Source organism: Mytilus galloprovincialis, chromosome 3 (assembly GCF_965363235.1).
Source record: "Mytilus galloprovincialis chromosome 3, xbMytGall1.hap1.1, whole genome shotgun sequence".
In the NCBI taxonomy this organism is placed as follows: Eukaryota; Metazoa; Mollusca; class Bivalvia; order Mytilida; family Mytilidae; genus Mytilus; species Mytilus galloprovincialis.
In genome coordinates, this window is record NC_134840.1 from 29,400,602 (window position 1) to 29,421,919 (window position 21,318).

Sequence of the window (21,318 nt, forward strand, 5' to 3'; positions counted from 1 at the left end):
AAACTGTACAGTTATCTATAAAAGTGTGAAAGAATTCAAAGAAATCCTACAGCCTGATTTTGATTTTATGATTTTTGGTGTTCTAGAGCCACTTTTAAGCACTGCTTTTGGACTATTTCTTGGCAGTCAGTTTTTATTGGTGGAGGAAACCGGAAGGCCCGGTGAAAACCATGGACCTTCGATAGGAAAACGGACAATTCTAGATAATTAAAATTAAAGTCGAGTGCACCCGCACGAGCGGGGTTCGAACTCACAAACCTCAGTGTTGACTGGCTAGTGATATTAGTAGTAACTACTTAGACCACTCGGCAACCTAGTTCCTCAGCCTCATCTGTACTATAATATTAAACGATAAAAACAATTGATACATCCAACGACCACTATATTACAAGATCCTGACATATTAAAGAAAACCATATAAAGAATATGCCAAGATAAAACTGTTTTATGAGTCCTTTCATTGAAAGTGGTGTATTATTACCACAAAAAAAGAATTCAGCTTGGTGAAAACACATTCATCAGACTTACTAAGCACAAAACAAGTTAAAACAAGAATGTGTCCAAAGTACACGGATGCCCCACTCGCACTATCATTTCCCATGTTCAATGAACCGCGAAATTGGATAAAAAATATAATTAGGCATTAAAATTAGAAAGATAATATCATAGGGAACATGTGTACTAAGTTTCAAGTTGATTGGACTTCAACTTCATCAAAAACTACCTTGACCAAAAACTTTAACCTGAAACATGGACTTTCATTTTCTATGTTCAGTGGACCGTGAAATTGGGGTCAAAGTTTAATTTGGCTTTAAAATTAGAAAGATCATATCATAAGGAACATGTGTACTAAGTTTCAAGTTGATTGGACTTCAACTTCATCAAAAACTACCTTGACCAAAAACTTTAACCTGAAACATGCACTTTCATTTTCTATGTTCAGTGGACCGTGAAATTGGGGTCAAAAGTTTAATTTTGCTTTAAAATTAGAAAGATCATATCATAAGAAACATGTGTACTAAGTTTCAAATTGATTGGATTTCAACTTCATCCAAAACTACCTTGACCAAAAACTTTAACCTGAAGCGGAACAGGCGGACGAACGAACAGACGGACGGACGAACGAACGGACAGACGAACGGACGCACAGACCAGAAAACATAATGCCCTTTACTATCGTAGGTGGGGCATAAAAAGACAAAAGATACAATTTATGGATTTAACAAAAGCTCACTTGCAGTTACTGAATATATACACAGTAACAGTTACTGTGGTTTTTTTTATCTTCAAATATTTTTTCTTACTTTAATTTTTCATTGAGGAAAATACACACAAAGCATATTTCACTGATGTTTTACAGATCTATGTTAATTTTTACTGGATGCTGAAGACCCATTGGTGGCCTTCGGCTGTTGTCTGCTCTTTGGTCGGGTTGTTGTCTCTTTGACATATTCCCCACTTCCATTCTCAATTTTATTGACGAAAAATTATATACAGAATCTGTCCAATTGTCAAGGATCAGGATACATTTTATAAATTTACAAATTTCAACAATTTTAAAGCTTTCAAAAACACTAGACTACAAATGTCACAAGAGAATAAAAAAAGATTGGACATGCACATACACATGCTTTCCTCGTTCAAATCCATTCATTTGAACCTGTGTGGCAAAGGTAACTGAAACGACAGGCTTCTACAAATACACATCATGTAGGAGGCACACTTGTCAACACCTGATACAAAAGAAAAACAAAGTGATTGTGAGCTTTGAATGGTAAAGATTGCTTTTCTTTTACAATTTCGAAATCGAACATTGAATTGCCAATTACCACTTTGTTACATGTTTATATGTCTTTTTAGTGATGAGAATTATAGCACAACGTTGACTGCTGTATTGTTGACATTTTTACTATAACAATGTATGTCTGTTTGTTTTGTTCACGCATCGTTGTCAATATAATGGAATTTGAAACGACTGTTTTACAAGTGAGAGGTTTAGCTAGCTGTAGAACCAGGTTCAATATACAATTTTATAAATAAGAAAATGCCTGTACCAAGTCAGGAATATGACAGTTGTTATCAATTCGTTTGATGTGTTTGAGCTTTTGATTTTGTCATTTGAATAGGGACTTTCCGTTTTGAATTTTCCTTGGAGTTCAGTATTTTTGTGATTTTACTTTTTGCAATGGAACACATTTAAGCAATATTTTCATTGTTTCCTATAAATTTCAATTATTTTTGCGTTTTTCTGCATCATATCGACATATGAACATAAATATACTAGAAATAACTTGTTTTTTTTCATATTTTTTTTTATCCATTCCATCATCACATCAACAGCGTAATGTATATCAGGGACCTTTGCAGATATATGAAAATGATTGTAATAGAAAACTGCAATAGATAAAAAGCTTTTATCTTGATGTTAATAACAGATATATAGACGAATTTTAAGAAGCAACAAAAACATACAAAACAAAAAGGTCCACACGACTGAAAATTGACTCCTTGTATGAGTTATTGCCCTTAAATGCTTATTTTTCACCTATTAACCTAATTTGTTGCTATTACTTTTAGCAGTATAGTGTATAAAGAGAAATGAAAACTGCACAATTTATTAGAAATATAAGATCTACAAAGGTCAAAAATAACTATCACATCAATGGACTCCTCGTAGGAGTCATTATTTATTTCTGCAAATTTGTTTACTACGGCTATTTTGAAAACAAAAATATATAACAGAACAATGTAAAACTTCTGGATATTCCCTACGGTTCTAGGAAAACGGAGCATCTTCTTTTATCCATTGATATTTTTGTTTTTTTAAACCAAAGACCAGAAGACGTTTAATATATATTCGGACCGATAAACAGTTTGTAGAAAGTGATTGCAAGATGTAGTTTTGCTGCATTCATCTCACTTCTTAATTGGAGAGAATATTTCAACCATTGGAATCCTTGCAAATGATCCCCTTCTTGAAAATAGCACCAGGCCAATATGTTGCATGCAGTTTCTCTGTGTCCGAAGTCTTCGAAATTCACAATGACGTATTTTAATTTCTCCAAGTTTCTTGTGGCGTTTTGGAACTTTTTGTTTCTTTTATTCATCAAATAATGAAGCAATAATGCCAGGGGAAGACAGTCTATAACGCAACATCCATGCCAGAAACCAAGTCTCAGATCAGCACCAAAATGCTTACTCGATCCAACATGTCAATAAAACTCGTATATCAACGGACCAAATGTTAGTGGTTTTTCAGTTGGTAAGAACAGCACGCAGAATGCCATACACTGTTCATTTACAGTCTGGAATGTAGGTTCATCCTCCAACAGCCAAGTAGCAAAATTCTTATTGACCTTTACATTGAAATTCCAACACCGACAAACTTGGCATATATAGTTGGAACTCTTCTTTCGGACGTAATCTAAAAGTTTAGTTTCCTTTTCAACATCATCAATTACATGATAAATAACAGCTCTTTTTAAAATCGAGGAAAACAAATCCGGACTAGGCCCTTTCTCTAGATGATCTAAGGCAAGATTGATCACACTAGTTAGGTTGCCAGAAATCCCCAAAGAAACGCATTGCGCCCAACGGCTCGTATTCAAGAAACGAATCATCCAACTTGCAAACTTTCTCTCCAAGTCTTTTCCATTTTCCGTGATTTTTATAAGTCGTTTTATGACAACTAAATGGCAGAGGATTGAGACACCGGTGTTCTTACTCCGACAAAAATGACGAAATATTCTGTTTCTGCTGAATGACATTGCGTTAGCAACATTGTTGTACTCATTAAATATCTCGCAGTCAAGATTTTTTTGAATGGTAAAGTTGTGAAATGATGTGTATTGGCTGAAATTAATCCACAATCCTGAACACTGTTTTGCCAATGCCTCTCCAAAACTGTCAAATGCTATTTTAAGTAGATACTTCCCTTCATTTCGTAATAAACAGCGCAATAACAATTCAAGTTTACAACGGACCAAACCTTCAATTTTGTTGTTAAATAAATTTTCATCCTTTTTAAAATAATGCGGACAGTTTCCTACTTCAACCCACTCCAAAATTCGCCTTAACAGCAGCTCTAAACACGAAAGAATGTTGTCAGGCCGCCAAAGACTATTATTTGTTTCTGTTGGGAGGTAGAATATACTATTTTTACAGTGGAAACTTGACAAAGAATCTCCAATTACTGGCTGAATAAATGTCCCTTTAATCATTTTCAACAAGATATAGCATTTCATTTGGGTGTCATTCAAACTGTGAATTAATCTTTGTTCAAGGAAAGAAAACGAAAGCCTCCATTCTAGTTCCAGCTGTGAGCTAAATGGGTGACCAACTGCTACTACTAAAGCTAGACATGTGTCAGTGGATAAAAGATTGTGTTGCCTGGATTTTTTTGACCAAATGCTCGTTTGCATTCGATATTTTGGAACTACTAAACCATATACAATATCTCTCGACTGAAATCCTGGTTCTTCGTCATAAGTAAATGCTGGACCATGTTGGTCAAACTTAGGCATGTTAGTAATATCTTTGAAGCATGTGTTTCTAAGAACTATTCGACCATGTTGGTCAATCGCATGAAGACTGTGTAACACTATGTCTGGCTCTGGCTTGTCCGTTTTTAAACGCTGTAATTTAACGTATCCAGGAAAAGATAATTCATCTGCTACTATCAGATAACACTGTTTATTTGGCACCCAGTCTGCCATGTTTTGAATGACAATACAATTTGTAGGACACATAACCTGATCAATATCAGAATTCATGTCAAATGTTGTAGCTCCCTCGGAAAGACTGCCAAAAGAATATGTAACTAAAGATTCGTTCCTACATTTTATAGTGACGTTTATTGCTACCTCTATCAGCTTTGTTTTCATCTGTCGTCTGTGTCTTGCTTTGTCCGATGCACCGATTCCATCAAGTACTTCATTAATTGCTAGTGAAAGTTTTCGTCTCTTTTCACCAAACATTGCAATATTCCTGCTGTAAAATAGGGAAATAAACGTAGAGACATTGCTGTAGTCAATTTGAATTCAACATAAACAAAATATTTATTGAAGATCCCCTTAAACGTAGGCTTTCACTATTTTTCATACTATGGGACCAGATATTTTAGTTCACTTTTCAATTTCAGTTTCAGTCGACTTTTGTCGTTTTCCTAAGGAATGAAAACGTGACAGAAACGTTAAGAAAGCAAGAAAAAATGTTAACCAAAAAAATAATCCAAAGAATAATGTAGATAGATATGTGCGGTTTTAGTAAAAATGCATTGGTGTCTACAAGTTAGGAAAAGTCTATTAAGCATGTTAAGTGACTGTCCCAACTAAAATGATATAATTTCAGTGGAGGTATTCAAATGACGGTCTCTCTTTTTCTTTCTTTCTCTCTAGTCTAGACTACTATGTTATTAGTAGTCTCAGATTTCAGTTCGAAGCAGAATTTAGACTCTTCTCTCTTCTACAGAGCATTCAGTGAACTTTGAATTGTAACCGTTGTTTGACTATAGATTCTTCCAAATAATTGCATACCACCTCGATCTGGTTGCAAGGGTTTATACACCCACCATACAAATCCCTTATTCATGTTATTGTTGGTTTTTGATAATATTATCTATACTTAGCAATGCTGCAAAGCAAATGACGCTATGCCATTCAACAATTGCGTGAATATAACATACCTCAACTATTTCTTCGTTATATTTAAACCAGGAAGAAATAATCCCCAATAACTGACGACCGTTTCCGTTTCACCTCTTCCCATTTATACAACTAATGCAAAATGACATAGATGACCATCCTTCTCGAAATTATTTGTTTTGCTAGCATTAATTATTTTACCCAGTAAAATCACTTATACATTATCAAAATTGAAAGCCAGGTACAATAATAATATTTTAACATAGGCAAAGTGTGTTAGTAATTTTTGGGTTAAAGTCATATAGTACATTGGGACTTTCACACTTGTATCATGCATGCTATTAATAGTAATACTGTGGAAATATAATCCCCTTTATTTGTTCCAATTTAAAAAAAGAACCAATTTTAATCTTTTAAAAGAAATTGAATTTATAGGCTTCATTACTATAATATAATTATATGTGAAGTAAAGGGTCACCCTGATAACCAATAGGGTCATTGTTATGAAAGATTCTGGCCACTAAATAATCAACATAGTCAAGAATCATAGTTGTAAATGATATTGGGGACTAAAGGTGTAATCTCAATAGTAAACAAAGTCCTTATTGTAAATGATACTGGAAACTAAAGGGGTCAACTTAAATGCTAACAGAGTCCTTGTTGTAAATGATACTGGACACTCAAGGGGTCAACTTAATATCAAGTTCTTGTTGTAAATGATGCTGGACACTAAAATGGGCCAACTTAAATGCTAACAGAGTCCTTGTTGTAAATGGTACTGGACACTCAAGTGGTCAACTTAAATGCTAACATAGTCCTTGTTGTAAATGGTACTGGACACTCAAGGGGTCAACTTTATAGCAAGTCCTTGTTGTCAATGATACCAGACACTCAAGGGGTCAACTTTAAAGCAAGTCCTTGTTGTAAATGATGCTGGACACTAAAGGGGTCAACTTAAATGCTAACAGAGTCCTTGTTGTAAATGATACTGGGCACTCAAGGGGTCAACTTAATAGCAAGTCCTTGTTGTAAATGATGCTGGACACTAAAGGGGTCAACTTAATGACTAACAGAGTCCTTGTTGTAAATGAAACTTGACACTTATGGGGTCAACTTAATAGCAAGTCATTGTTGTAAATGATACTAGACACTCAAGGGGTCAACTTAATAGCTAACAGAGTCCTAGTTGTATATGATACTGGACACTCAAGGGGTCAACTCAAAAGCTAACCGAGTCCTTGTTGTAAATGATACTGGACACTCAAGGGGTCAACTTAAAAGTCAACAGTCATTGTTGTAAATGATACTGCACTAAAGGGGTGAACTTAATAGCAAGTCCTTGTTGTAAATAATACTGGACACTCAAAGGTAAAATTAAGTCGCCCAAGTCCTTGTTGTAAATGGTACTGAAAACTAAAGATATCAACTTAATAACAAACAGAGTCCTTGTTGAAAATGATATTGGACACTCAAGGGGTCAACTTAAAAGCTAATAGTCCTTGTTGTAATTGATGCTGGACACAAAAGGGGTCAATTCCATAACTAACAGTCCTTGTTGTAAAAATACTGGACACTCAAGGGGTCAACTTAAAAGTTAACAGAGTCCTTGTTGTAAATGATACTGATCACTCCAGGGGTGAACTTAATAGCAAGTCCTTGTTGTAAATGATACTGGACACTCAAGGGGTCAACTTAATAGCAAGTCCTTGTTGTAAATGATGCTAGACACTAAAGGGGTCAACTTAAATGCTAACAGAGTCCTTGTTGTAAATGATACTGGACACTCAAGGGGTCAACTTAAATGCTAACAGAGTTCTTGTTGTAATTGATACTGGACACTAAAGGTTACAATACACCATTAGATTTTATGGGCGCAGCCATTTTATGAGCATAACATGGTATTCAGAATTAAGAGTATGACTTATCCTGATTGGTCGATATGTGCGCCCGTTGTTTTTTATTATTAGAGACTTCGTGCACTCTGCTTTATACAAAAGGCAAAATAAAAATTATTCCGTAGCCCTAAAGGCACTGAGATGACTTTTCAACGCTAGGACAAGACACGTATTTTTAAGGGCAAAATTGATAGGCATGGGAGATAAGTACAAAATACGCTAAGAAAAGCAACGCGAACCTATATTTTTTGGACCAAAAAATACTGTCATAATAACTTTTCTTTGATTCTAGCAAGGTTTCGTTAAGAAAATCAACTTTCTAAAGTCTTGATCTCGAAAAAGGCTACCATTGTCGCCTATGGGGAAATTAATTGTTTATTTCAATCTATAGGGGTCAATGCAATACTTAACAGTCCTTGTTGTAAATAATACTGGACACTCAAGGGGTCATCTTAAAAGTTAACAGTGCGTTGTTGTAAATGATACTGATCACTCGAGGAGTCAACTTAATAGCAAGTCCTTGTTGTAAATGATGCTGGACACTAAAGGGGTCAACTTAAATGCTAGCAGAGTCCTTGTTGTAGTTGATACTGGACACTCAAGGGGTCAACTTAAATGCTAACAGAGTCTTTGTTGTAAATGATTCTGGACACTAAAGAGGTCAACATAATAACTAACAGTCCTTTTTGTAAAGGATACTGGACACTCACGGGGTCAACTTAATAACTAACAGAAACGTTGTTGTAAATGATACTGGACACTCAAGGGGTCAACTTAATATCAAGTTCTTGTTGTAAATGATGCTGGACACTAAAGGGGTCAACTTAAATGCTAACATTGTTGTAAATGGTACTGGACACTCAAGGGGTCAACTTAATAGCAAGTCCTTGTTGTCAATGATACCAGACACTCAAGGGGTCAACTTTAAAGCAAGTTCTTGTTGTAAATGATGCTGGACACTAAAGGGGTCAACTTAAATGCTAACAGAGTCCTTGTTGTAAATGATACTGGGCACTCAAGGGGTCAACTTAACAGCAAGTCCTTGTTGTAAATGATGCTGGACACTAAAGGGGTCAACTTAATGACTAACAGAGTCCTTGTTGTAAAAGAAACTTGACACTTATGAGGTCAACTTAATAGCAAGTCATTGTTGTAAATGATACTAGACACTCAAGGGGTCAACTTTATAGCTAACAGAGTACTAGTTGTATATGATACTGGACACTCAAGGGGTCAACTTAAAAGCTAACCGAGTCCTTGTTGTAAATGATACTGGACACTCAAGGGGTCAACTTAAAAGTCAACAGTCATTGTTGTAAATGATACTGCACTAAAGGGGTGAACTTAATAGCAAGTCCTTGTTGTAAATAATACTGGACACTCAAAGGTAAAATTAAGTCGCCCAAGTCCTTGTTGTAAATGGTACTGAAAACTAAAGAGGTCAACTTAATAACTAACAGAGTCCTTGTTGAAAATGATATTGGACACTCAAGGGGTCAACTTAAAAGCTAACAGAGTCCTTGTTGTAATTGATGCTGGACACTAAAGGGGTCAATTCCATAACTAACAGTCCTTGTTGTAAAAATACTGGACACTCAAGGGGTCAACTTAAAAGTTAACAGAGTCCTTGTTGTAAATGATACTGATCACTCAAGGGGTGAACTTAATAGCAAGTCCTTGTTGTAAATGATACTGGACACTCAAGGGGTCAACTTAATAGCAAGTCCTTGTTGTAAATGATGCTAGACACTAAAGGGGTCAACTTAATAACTAACAGAAACGTTGTTGTAAATGATACTGGACACTAAAGGGGTCAACTTAATAGCAAGTCCTTGTTGTAAATAATACTGGACACTCAAAGGTAAAATTAAGTCACCAGAGTCCTTGTTGTGAATGGAACTGAAAACTAGAATATCTAAATAGGGTATGTTCTTTCCTAAGTATTTTTTTTGTAAATCTTGTCTTACTGATCATTTTTGCTTATTTAAGTTACTTTCTATCAATTATAATTTTCGAGATAATAGACCCTTTAGATGAAAATCAACAATATGAAGAACTCAACATTTTAAACATTTTCCCACTGCCAGATTTTCTCTATTTTAAGCAGGTTTTTTTTTTTATAGATAATAGACTTGCATTTAACTAGAAGGTTGTATTTTTGGCCTTATCATCCTCATTGCTTGTCATCAGACACATGTTTTAAACCAGATACTCCAATGATGATTGTGGTCAAATTTGGTTAAATTTGACCCAGTAATTTCAGAGAAGATATTTGTAAAAGGTACCAACGACGACAGATGTCAAGTGACGATAAAAGCTAGCTTCAGGTGAGGTAAGAATGCAAATAAACAAATTAAGAGGTAGTTTTCTTTTATTGACTTTTATCACAGACAGTAACTGTCAATTTTATTTGTTCTGTGCAAAAAATTTAAAAAAAAGAAGAGAAAAAATACACAAAACACATTGTTCATCCAGAAACTCATAAGCAACATAATATTTGCAGATATAAAATAAGAATAAAACTAAAAAAATATAACTGTTATCAACTATTACAATACATTTGGCACTTTAGCACTTCAGAAATTAACAAATATTGCTGTTACTGAACAATTTAACGAATCAGGATCTTTAATGGTTTTGAGTTGTCAATTCTTGGGAAAAAGGAAAAATTAGCACTCACAATTGAAGAATGTGTAAAAAAGCTAAAAAAGCAAAAAAAGCTATAAAAAAAAAAAGGCATACAGCTTTTAATTAAACCACCAGTATATACACAGTAGAAAATGTGCATTTAATCATATCTTACTAAGGATTTGAAAAAAAGTGTCCAATACAGGCTGTCCAATTTAAACACCTGGCACCTAGATAGAAAGGATGCTCTTTTTCTGATGCTTTTGAATTTAAATTTAAATACTTTCAAATAACTTATCAAATAATAAGAGTTTAAAAAAAAAATCATTTCTCAGTTGTATTTTAAAATAGTTATAACCTTTTTAAGCCATTTATAAAAAAAGATAAAATATTATATAGAAAGGTAAAAATATGAAGCAGAATATATTTGAATAACCAATAACATCAAAACAATCAGAATTCTATCTGATACTAATTTGTCAACAAAAACTTCAACAATAAATCTATAAAATAAGCATTAATATGAATTCAACATTCTTTCAAGCTGTTCTAACAAAATTTTGTTTCCTTGCATGAGGGTTCTATTTCTAACTCATATTAACAAACTTTATAAATTGTACATTTTAAAAAAGAAATAAAAATGAAACCTTGTTCATCTTTTGAAATTTTGTACAAAATTAAAAAAAAAAACTGTTAAAAATCAAGCAGACCAAGTTCCTTTAGTTCTAAATGAAGTACAATGATACAAACGTAACTGTATTTTTCTACAATGTGTATAACAGGTCAGAAAATTACAATTTCATTATTTGAAAATGTTGACAGTACCAAAAATAATTTTGTAAATATTTTTGATTTGTACCTTTACTGTGACATTGCAAGAGAAGACATAGAAATATTTCACCTCAATAATTGATTATATTTGGCAATAATCTTGGGTTCAAAAGACTCATTTAAACCTAAAAAGGCGGCGTTTAGAGCTCACACTTCAGAATCATAGGTGACTTTTGTCTAATTCTGCAATCAAATTCATAAAATACCATAAGAGAAAAATAATCACAAATATTTCAGTATTACTTACAAACCATTTTTATGGCACCGTTTAAAAAAAAAAAGCCAAATGAAAGAGTACAAGGCATCTGTTTGTCAAGTGTGTATCACTAGCCTGTCAACACTGAGGATATGCCCTTGACTAAATTCTTAATTGACTAATATCGCATTTTCTAACTGATGGTCGGTTGTACTCTCCAACTTACGCCATCAATAAAAACTGATCCTCACAAAAAAATACAATAGTCCTGAAAGTTGCATTATCCACCAATCTATCAATGTAAAGTGTGAATTGTCTTGCTCCTCTGACATTTGAAATTACCAAGTTTTGTAGACTAAATTTGTTTGTTTATCAGTACAGCTTATAAAGTGTTTAAATAAAATTGAATTAAAGTGTATAGAATGGCATCACGATTGACATATACCAGTCACAACTTCTCATAAAAACAGTCTTAATGTTTGATGGAGTGTATTATGCTAACCATTCAGTAGCCAATATTACAAGTATATACAAAACCAGATGATAATTGTGCCATTGTACTGTAAAAAAAAACACCACAAGAACAGCAAAAACAAATGTCCTAGTGTATATTAATTGTTTTGATCTTTTTCACTCAAAGTAGAATGGATTAGTTTTCATAAGTGTAGACTTTATGCATATTTTTTGAAGATTTCTTTCAAATATAAAAATCTGGTTTATAAACTCCTCCTTAATTAATTTGTGTGTATAAAATTATAAAATACAAGACAATTGGTTAAGAACATAAATCTGTATTGACATTTAAAACTTCGATGATACTTCGGACTGTAGGAAAAACTTCAGTAACAGATGGTAACTGTGAAACTGGTACAGCTAATCTAAAAATACAAATTAATCTCAACGTTTAAGGAAGATTCAGAAAGAGAACAGGTAAATACAATATTTAATGAATTAAATTGCTCAGTTTGAAAAATGTCTTTCATCCACAACAAATTTCTTAACATTGAAAAACTGAAAAGGCTAATGAGTTGTTATTTAGAAGAAAAAGACATTACAATGAGTTTGAAGTGATCAGAAATACAAATAATTGAATATACTCAAGAAGTCACAATTTTTTTGATACAATTAGTCAATAATGTATAACAAACCTGTAGTAACCATTATTATGTAAATAATAAGTTTGGACAAATTATTCTGAAATTTTAAACTCAACTCAGCACAAATGAACATAAAATAAAATATTGAAAACTGGTTGAATTAAAAAAAAAATGGAAAGCCCAAGATAACATTACCATCAGATTTCTATAAATAATGAGGGCAATGTACAGAGTATTTAAAATTGCAAGAAATCGTTAAGTTTATACTTAGGAGTGTCAAATACCTACTTAGAGCTCATGCAAACAATGAAAACAAGAACAAGCCAACACTGATTCAAGGTAAATTGTATGAGTACCTGAACTTACTGTACTCAAGCTAAATAAAAATATACCTACTTTTTAGTTTGCATCCACTGTTTGGTTACAAGAATAAAGGCATCTGGAGCTCCAGATAACATGGCCTCCATCTCTAATAACTGAAATAAAAAAAAATCTCCCAAAATTATATCTAGTTCATGATAGTCATCACAATTACGAGTAAATACTTTTTCATAATTCAAAAGCTTTATGTGTTTACTAGTTTAATACTGAACATACTGAAGGACGTTTCTGATGTTGTAGAAAAATCAACAAATACGCTATTAACTACAGAATAATGAATAAATAAACACAGCAGTTACCTTTCCATTGGGAACTTTTCCTGTCACCTGTCTACCAACAGACATTAACAATCCTAAGGCTACTGAATAAGCTACCACACTACAAAAAAGAGTTTTTAATGCATAAAGATCCTCAAACCTCTGATTTAATATTCTTCTTAAACTTGTGCTTAATATTTAGCGCAGTACTTAATAGTGACTGGTAGTTGGTATTATAATAACTAATATACCAATAACAAGACCATACAATATGACACCATGCCCCACTGACATTTCTAATTAACATTAACATGACAAGTTGTACTAGTTTTCAGTTTATTGTGACCACAACTTCATATTCTGTGTTTATGATCAATGTAATTTACCATGATGTTTTGGTCACATCAACTATAAACTTAGAAATAAGAGGACGTGGTATGAGTGCCAATGAGACAACTCTCCATCCAAGTCACAATTTAATTAATGTGTAAAAAGGTAAACAATTGTAGGTCAAAGCTTATTTAGAGGTAAACTTTTAAATTTTACAAATTGAATACATGTACACAAAAATACTATAAATTATTATTATGTTCCTCAGTTCTTTTTTGGCTGAATTTTGTATATCATGAAATGCGGCATATTCATGACAATAACAGTATTGATTAATTTTCATGATAGAAAGTTCTATAAATGAACAAGAAATATGTTATGTAACCAAGTTTGAAAATTATTTCTCAGTGTTGTCTTTACATTTAGGATATTATTTGCACTTTACAGGAAGGATGAAATTGGTTTGACTGATTCTAACTAAAATAACATCCCAAATAACTTTGGCTTAGAAGGTTCAACCTTAAGATATTGTTGTCAGTTTCAATGGACTTGTTGAATTTACCTTGTAATTTGGAATTTTTGTCACTACATATTATTTTTTTTACTTTGAGCAGGACCAAAAATACAAAAACGTGTAAGTTACAAAGCTTGCAAAAGGAATAATTTATTTGACTCTTGATCTCTAATTGTCTTTGGTCATGGCAGTTGCCAATCACAATGGTATTCTATTGGATGTTGCCTTACAAAAATAACCAAAATAGCCAGAAAATTGACAAATAAAAACAAACATACTTGAATTACAGGCTAAAAAAAGACATAATACAAATTTTCACAGTTCATTTGTGAATATGTTCACAGACATGAAAATTCTTGGCTCCTGTTTGGTGATGCCTTAGAAAAGAATTTGAACAATGCTTTCATTCTATAAAAAATGTTATGTCATGACTACATTGGTATATCTAACTAAATAGTACTATATAGTTTTTTAATATAGGCTTTTAACATAGTACTTACGAGGAGCCTCTTGTTAAAGGCATTAAATTGTAGAAATAATACACTAATGTCAGGATGATGTTTACTACAGAATCCACATCCTAAAATAAAACAATCATATATAAATCTTTACAGCTCTTCTATAAAAGCATGAAAACAAAACTTTGATCAACTTGCTTGCTATGTTTGCTTGGATGTTTGCAAAAAATAGGTAGGTAGAGTTTCAGTCTGTTTTATATATACTGGGGTTTGATTTGTGTTTAAAAGAAAGATAACCCTTTTTTCAGGAATTTGTTCACATCTTTTCTTTGATGAAATATCATTTGAACAGCTGGATGTTAAGCCCAATCATTACTTTAACATTTATAAATTGTTGCAAATACTATAGAAGATTTATGACATCGCATTTGTTTCAAACCAACATATCTTAACCCTAAATATGGACCTCGTCAGAAACATTTAAGTTGTTAATATTCTACCATGAAATTTGGGTAATTTCAGCCATTTTACATAATTTTTTAAAAGATACAATGCATGAAGTTTTAACTGATTATTTCCAAGCTGGTATACTTATCAAACTTCCTTCTAACCATAATCTTTATAACATAAATAATGTACATACTGTTAATTTAGTTATTCCTGTCCTTTTTATTTCTTCCTGTAACTGATTGAATACAGCATCCAGTTCTGCATGGTATGCTGATGTCCGACTCTTGGAATGTACGACATGGATTGCAAACATCATTTTAGTACTCCTAAAAAAAACAAAAACAAAACCATTACTGATTGGTCCCTGTCAATGCACTGGGTTATTTAGAAAGATAATTTGTACTTGATAAAATGGTATTGTTCAAGATGTCACCTTGATATAAACATTTTGTTCCAAACTCAGTCTATCAATTACTGCTGTGATCTTGACGATTATCCTGTTACCAAAATGTTGACAACTGGATGGTAATACATTAACTCTGGAAAAGTAATTGTGAAAATTACAATTGACCTGCATTTCACACCTGGTAGTAAAAAGCTGCATGGCTCACATCTTGCACAAAAGTGGACTTCTGTCCAACTGAAACTATATGTAATATCTTATGAAGCAAAACACTTAAACAATGAATATAGATCATGACTTTGAAAGTAATAACACAGTAATTTAATTCTTTCCCTAAGGAAACGTCAGTTTTCATCTATTGAATGGACAAATAAGCAAAGTGGTGACCACCCAAAAATTTCAGTGCATAAAAAGTGAACTTGTAAAATGTTTTAGAAATGACGTACCAGCTATCTGTCAATATTAACATTGCACCATCTAATCTATTATTGTTATTGCCATCTTTTCTGCTACTTGGTACTTGTGTAGACACCATAAAGCCATGCTGATTTATTTGACGCTTCTGTAAAAAAAAAAAAAAGTTTTATGTAAAAAAAGCACAATATAGACTTAATATTTTAACTACTAGTAACGAATGAAGATACTCCCAGCTCAGATAGCGACCTACAATTATGTAAACTAGCATAAGAATGCATCAAAGAAAGCATAAAGCCTGCCACCAAAAATGTCATTCTAATCAATCTATTGATCTTATGATATAGATTCAATCATCTATCTGTGAACACCTTCTGTCAGTACGGACCAATAATAACAAGAATCAACATTTATTTGATAGTAAAGAGTCATATGCTAATCCAAGAAGTTAGGTGTAGCAAAATAGTGTGCTCTGTCAGTCTGCGACGTTAAGCGGTAGCCCGAAGCCCGTGTCTAGTTTAAATAAGCTCGGACTAGTTAACGTACGCTGCCGATAGTCCGACCGTTCTAGTGCATATCTGTGTACACTTTTTTAATCGTTACTGTAAGTTAACGCAGAATGTCACTCAACGCCATCGATATTAATAAACTGATACTCTCTTCCTTGCAAAAATTCCGTAAACAAGTTTTGACGGTCTCCCTAATAACCGATTGTTCAAAATTAAAAAAAGCGCGAAAATGGTCAGTACCACGTGTTTTGAAAATGTCAAATTTTGGTAATTATTGATTGATTTATGTTGCATAGACTGAATAAAATATAATCATAACAGTAAATTAAAAAAAAACATTGAACATTTTTGCGTCGGAAGATATTAATTTGTAACTGCCCGCTTGACATCTTGTGTATTTTAGACGATTGGTTATTAGTACGACTTTAGTGACTGGTTACCATTAATTTTATGAAGAAGTGGAACCAGTTTTGTTTTCATTTCGAAAAAGTACACATAATTTTGGTGACAAACATCGTTTAATATAAATGGCTTCACTGTCAGAAATTGCGAGACCATGAAAGGCACCTAAAAGGCCGTCTCGCAAGTCGACCAAGTTACGGAGGCTAAAAAAAATACGAGGATAAACGGGTCCGAGAATTTAAAACTCATTGGACGGACAGTCGTCCCTGACCCTGGCTCCAGTATGAGAATCTAGGATCATCTAGTTATGTTTTGTAGCTACTGTAAGGAGCAGGGAAAAGGAGGCAAATTTGTATCTGTATTTGTATTTGAACAGGAGTTGTTCAGCAAATTGAAAAATAATATGAAAAATTATGAAGAATAAAATTTTAACTGATTGATTTTCTTCTTTTCTTGGACTGCATCAGAAAGGATGATCTCTTTAACTTCCAAAGTCAAATTTGAACGAGAAATTAATTTAAATAAAATGTGATGGCAAGGGGTTTATATCTACATGTATACATTTATTTTACATGTATGTCTTAAATTCAAAGAAAAGAGTCTTAAACAGTCTTGTCAACAGTTTTGAGAAGGTTTTTTTTAAGGAAAGTAGAATTTTTTATATTACATGGAGAAAAAACTCTATATTTTTGAAAAGTTATATACACTTCCAGATACAAAATTGTAACCTCAGAATGCAGGATTTTACATCTAATATTCCAAAATTTTCTTGAGGGGGCATGCCCCCAAACTGGTTCGGATCACTACGTGATCCTCACCGGTGACACAGATTTTATTCGGTCCAGTACATATGAATTCGGGGCTAGTAATTTTTTTTTTTAACTAGCCCATAGGGCTAGTACTTCAAATAGTTTTTGGCACAGACTGCTCTGTTTAAATGCAAAATTTGAACATAATTTTCACACCAATGTTCATCTTTTAAATCATAACATTTATGAAATCAAAATCAATTTAACATTTTTAGTAAAACAGTCAAGTAAAAATGAAAAAGAGTAAGAAAATTGTATGCAACCTTCAGAATATATACGTAGATTAATATGAGTATGTTTTTATATGATTTCAGTACAACAGATTCTTACTACTTTAACACTTACTCTTGCTACAGTTAAAAGATCATCAACTGTTTTAGCTTTTTCTATGTCATCTTGTAATTCAGGATAAAAAACAGCTCCATTCCTGTTGATTGAAAAAAATGATTTGTTTTATCTAACATTTTTACAGCTATTCCATCTGAATAATATATATTTGTGAATTGATCAAATGTTTACTAACTACTAATCTTATCATGAAATATTGACATAAATATATGAAGCTAACTAAAGTTCAGATGATATATCAGAAATGTACAACTATCAGTTAATCTATGAAACGAATTACATTAAAACTAAACAAACAATATTTTTAACATCTATATACCTGCCAACTTTTGAAAATGCCCATGGGGGTTTTAGCGCGCGACAACAATTTCAAAGTTTAAAATTCTTTGCGACGACTATTTTGCGCGAAAAAGTGTCATTTTTGCATGATTTGTAAGATGAGCTTACATCCCTTTTTTTTTAAGTTTATTTGCATGATTCTAGTTATTATATCAGCAGAAAATATGAACATGTAGCTGTAAGACCAGGAATTATTTTCATGTGTAAGGATACTAAATAGTTGTTGACTTTTCCAATTTAAAATTATACACAAAGAAGGACTTTTATCAGGTTGGGAACAACACATAGGGATCCCCCCTCAATGTTAGGACATTAAAAACCACTTTTTAAGTACAAATGAGCATTCATATTATTTGAAGAAACTTTTCCCAAAGAACTGTACATCTTATGATCTATCATCGTCTATCTGGTATTATATGGTCAACACATGTCCAAGAATTTTGATATGTTCTTGGCCTTATATCTTCTTTATTATTCAAAATAATAGGACTCTTCATTTAGAAAAGCTGTTCCAAATATAATGTCAGAATTTCCCATTTTCAAGTTAACAAATCTACATTTTCCTATTTAATTTTTACAAGAGTGACCCCTTGACTAAGGGTTGTCCCTCATTTAAGGGATTCCTCATGTTGATGGGGGGGGGGGGGTTCCATGTGGAAAATAATGAAGAGTACATTATCCTTTAAATGATTGAATACATAAATAAAATTATGTTACAGTAAGTGTACATGTAATGTCAATAAATTAGTGAATAAACTACTATTTATTATATTCATGGTAGTACTGCATCATTGAAGTTTGTCAATCAGCCATGCTTTTATTCTTATTCAGTGTAAGAACCTCCTTGCAGTTGAAAAATCATTTGCCATGTTCACGTTTTTACAATTCTGACCAACAAACAGAGGAATACAACACAAGTTCAATATCTAGCATGTTAAAACAATCTTGAGAGAAAACGTTTTTGATTGGCTGATTAATTTGATCATGAGAAACGCACAATTTGATTGGCTGAACATGATTTTCCTCCATTGGACACAGTTCAAAATCGGGAACAACAATATTTTTCGTGTAAATTTTCACCAAATCGTGTTTTAGAGGGTTTTTCAGGAACACGATCGTGCAATCGTGACAAAGGGTCAAAATCGTGTAGTACACGCCTAAATCGTGAAAGTTGGCAGGTATACATCTAGCAGCCAAAAATATGCAGGTCACCTACTCAATTTTATTTTTTGCTGTCAACTCAAAACAAAATAAAACTTTACAAACTGTTGTGATGGCTTGAACTTTTTTTACTCTTGTAAGCACAAGTTTTTTTCTTTGTTGTAATCAGATAAAAAGATAGATTTTTTATAAATACTAACCCTGAGTAATGTTCAAGCATTGTCTTAGCCAGTTTGTTTGTTGTAATTAGATAAAAGATAGATTTTTTATAAATACTAACCCTGAGTAATGTTCAAGCATTGTCTTAGCCAGTTTGAACACCAAATCAAAATACTGCATCAGTTTTATATTATGTACAGATCCCCTGAAAATAAAATAAATATATATAAAAATCTGGCAATGAGTTACCTAGTTTGTTTAAAATAAACAGTCCAGTAATTTGTGTTTAAATGGCTGTTATATTACAGTTTTTGTTTACAAAGGATCATTTGAAGCATTCTCTGTTTAAACTTGGTTATTATATCACATGCTTTTTTTGTAAAAGAAAATTGGGACCTGCATATAAAAACAGAGGTTTTTTTTGTACAGGATCATTGTGACTATGCTTGGTTTAAAGCATCAGGTAAATTCATAGTACATATGTTTGAACAGTTGAAGGCCAAAAGATAGGGTCCAGATGGGGGTCATACTATATTCTTTTTTTTCTTTTTTTCCCATTATTCTGTATTTTTTATATGTTAACAACATATTATTCCTTATTCTTTTTTTCAGCCTTTATTTCAGCAGTTATGACAGTTTTCTGTAAATGCCATCCAGACCTTGGTAAGACAACAGATATATAAAACTGAATGTTTAAATAAACTGACAAGGCTCTATTTAATAACCTAGTGAGCTTAAATTACCTGATAAAACTAAATTCTGTTCTATAATTTTCATTATCTGGAGGAGTCATTAAATCTAACCATAAAACAGGTTGTTCTGGATCTACCAGTCTTCTGTATTGTACTGCTATGTTAAATACATCACGCCATAACGCTCTCTCTGAAAGGGTAACAACTCTATATCAACAGTTATTCTGAACAGCTGTGTTTTGTTGAATACATCTTCCCATGAAAGTTTTATGTACACTGTTATATATAATGACAATGTATTCAACAATTTGGGTCATTATTCTTACATGGGGTTCCAATATATATCATAATTTGCCTGTTTTTCTATTTCTAGTAAACATAGCAGCCATTTATGGGGGCAGTTGGGAGTCCATTGTTATATCTTTTTTAATCTATTCAACAAAAGTTTTGTAGGAATTGGATATTTACATTATTTTGCAAGTTTCAAAAAAATGATAACTGTTAGATTGTAGTTTTATTCAACTAAATTCAAAAAGAATATCATAAATGTCTTTTTTAACCAATTTTTTATATAAACAAATGAGGTGTCATGATGTAAGATTTTTTGATTGGATCACATTTAACTAATGTTAAATAATTGGGTTTTTTTTTAGGTTATCATTTTTTTTACATGAAATCATGACACTGTCGCAGCTTGCAATAATAATATTATGAAAATATTACAAACATAGAAATTATAAATGTCTTATTTATTGATAATGTAAAAATAAAATTAATACAATAATGTGTTCTCTCCTTGAAAACTTACCCATTTGTTGCTTGTTTTGTCGTAATCCTTTCCATTTTGCCTGAAAAAATTATTCACTTAGATTAAAGTTTCATTGAAATAATATACAACATAAACTAAGCTATCAAATTTCTGAAAGTAAATTTAAATTGATTTAAAATATCAATGTTCTACTTATCTGAGGCCATGAGCTTAAAAATTAGTTCAACTCATCAGACATATAAATTCAAATTTAATAAATACTTGTTTTACTTTATATATCTTAAAAATTTAACTTTTCTGAACTTACTCCAATAAAAGAACAGAGTTCCAATGTCCCCCCATGTTGCATATATCTTATATTTCCAAGGGGCATTACACTTTTTAAACAAGAATGTGTCCACAGTACACTGTCAGATGCCCCATTCACATTATCATTTTCTATGTTCAGTGGACCTTGAAATTGGGGTAAAAACTCTAATTTGCCATTAAAATAAGAAAAATAATATGATAGGGAACATGTGTACTAAGTTTCAAGTTGATTGGACTTCAACTTCATCAAAAACTACCTCGATCAAAAACTTATAGCGGGACAGACAGACGGATGAACGGGCGAACGAGAGGGAGGGAAGCACAG

At 32.5% G+C, this 21,318-nt stretch overlaps 1 protein-coding gene and 1 long non-coding RNA gene across 2 annotated transcripts in view; both read right to left on the minus strand.

Moving 5' to 3' along the window:
- Positions 1-2,599: 2,599 nt before the first annotated feature.
- Positions 2,600-5,840, minus strand: LOC143067641 (uncharacterized). The gene is made up of 2 exons (XR_012975993.1): positions 5,684-5,840; positions 2,600-4,989 (listed from the first exon to the last, which is right to left on the minus strand). It is a non-coding gene; the product is annotated as an uncharacterized LOC143067641 (long non-coding RNA).
- Positions 5,841-9,890: 4,050 nt separating this feature from the next.
- The window catches only part of LOC143067643 (tetratricopeptide repeat protein 13-like), a 39,359-nt gene continuing 27,931 nt past the window's right edge, over positions 9,891-21,318 (minus strand). Inside the window, exons 15-24 of the mRNA XM_076241055.1 lie at positions 20,724-20,763; positions 19,967-20,105; positions 19,345-19,428; positions 17,562-17,643; positions 15,529-15,644; positions 14,873-15,005; positions 14,272-14,351; positions 12,970-13,048; positions 12,686-12,765; positions 9,891-12,070 (exon numbers count right to left, since the gene is read on the minus strand). Of these exons, the coding sequence (XP_076097170.1) occupies positions 11,968-12,070; positions 12,686-12,765; positions 12,970-13,048; positions 14,272-14,351; positions 14,873-15,005; positions 15,529-15,644; positions 17,562-17,643; positions 19,345-19,428; positions 19,967-20,105; positions 20,724-20,763 (936 nt within the window). The 3' untranslated portion in view covers positions 9,891-11,967. The remainder of the gene's footprint in view (positions 12,071-12,685; positions 12,766-12,969; positions 13,049-14,271; positions 14,352-14,872; positions 15,006-15,528; positions 15,645-17,561; positions 17,644-19,344; positions 19,429-19,966; positions 20,106-20,723; positions 20,764-21,318) is intronic.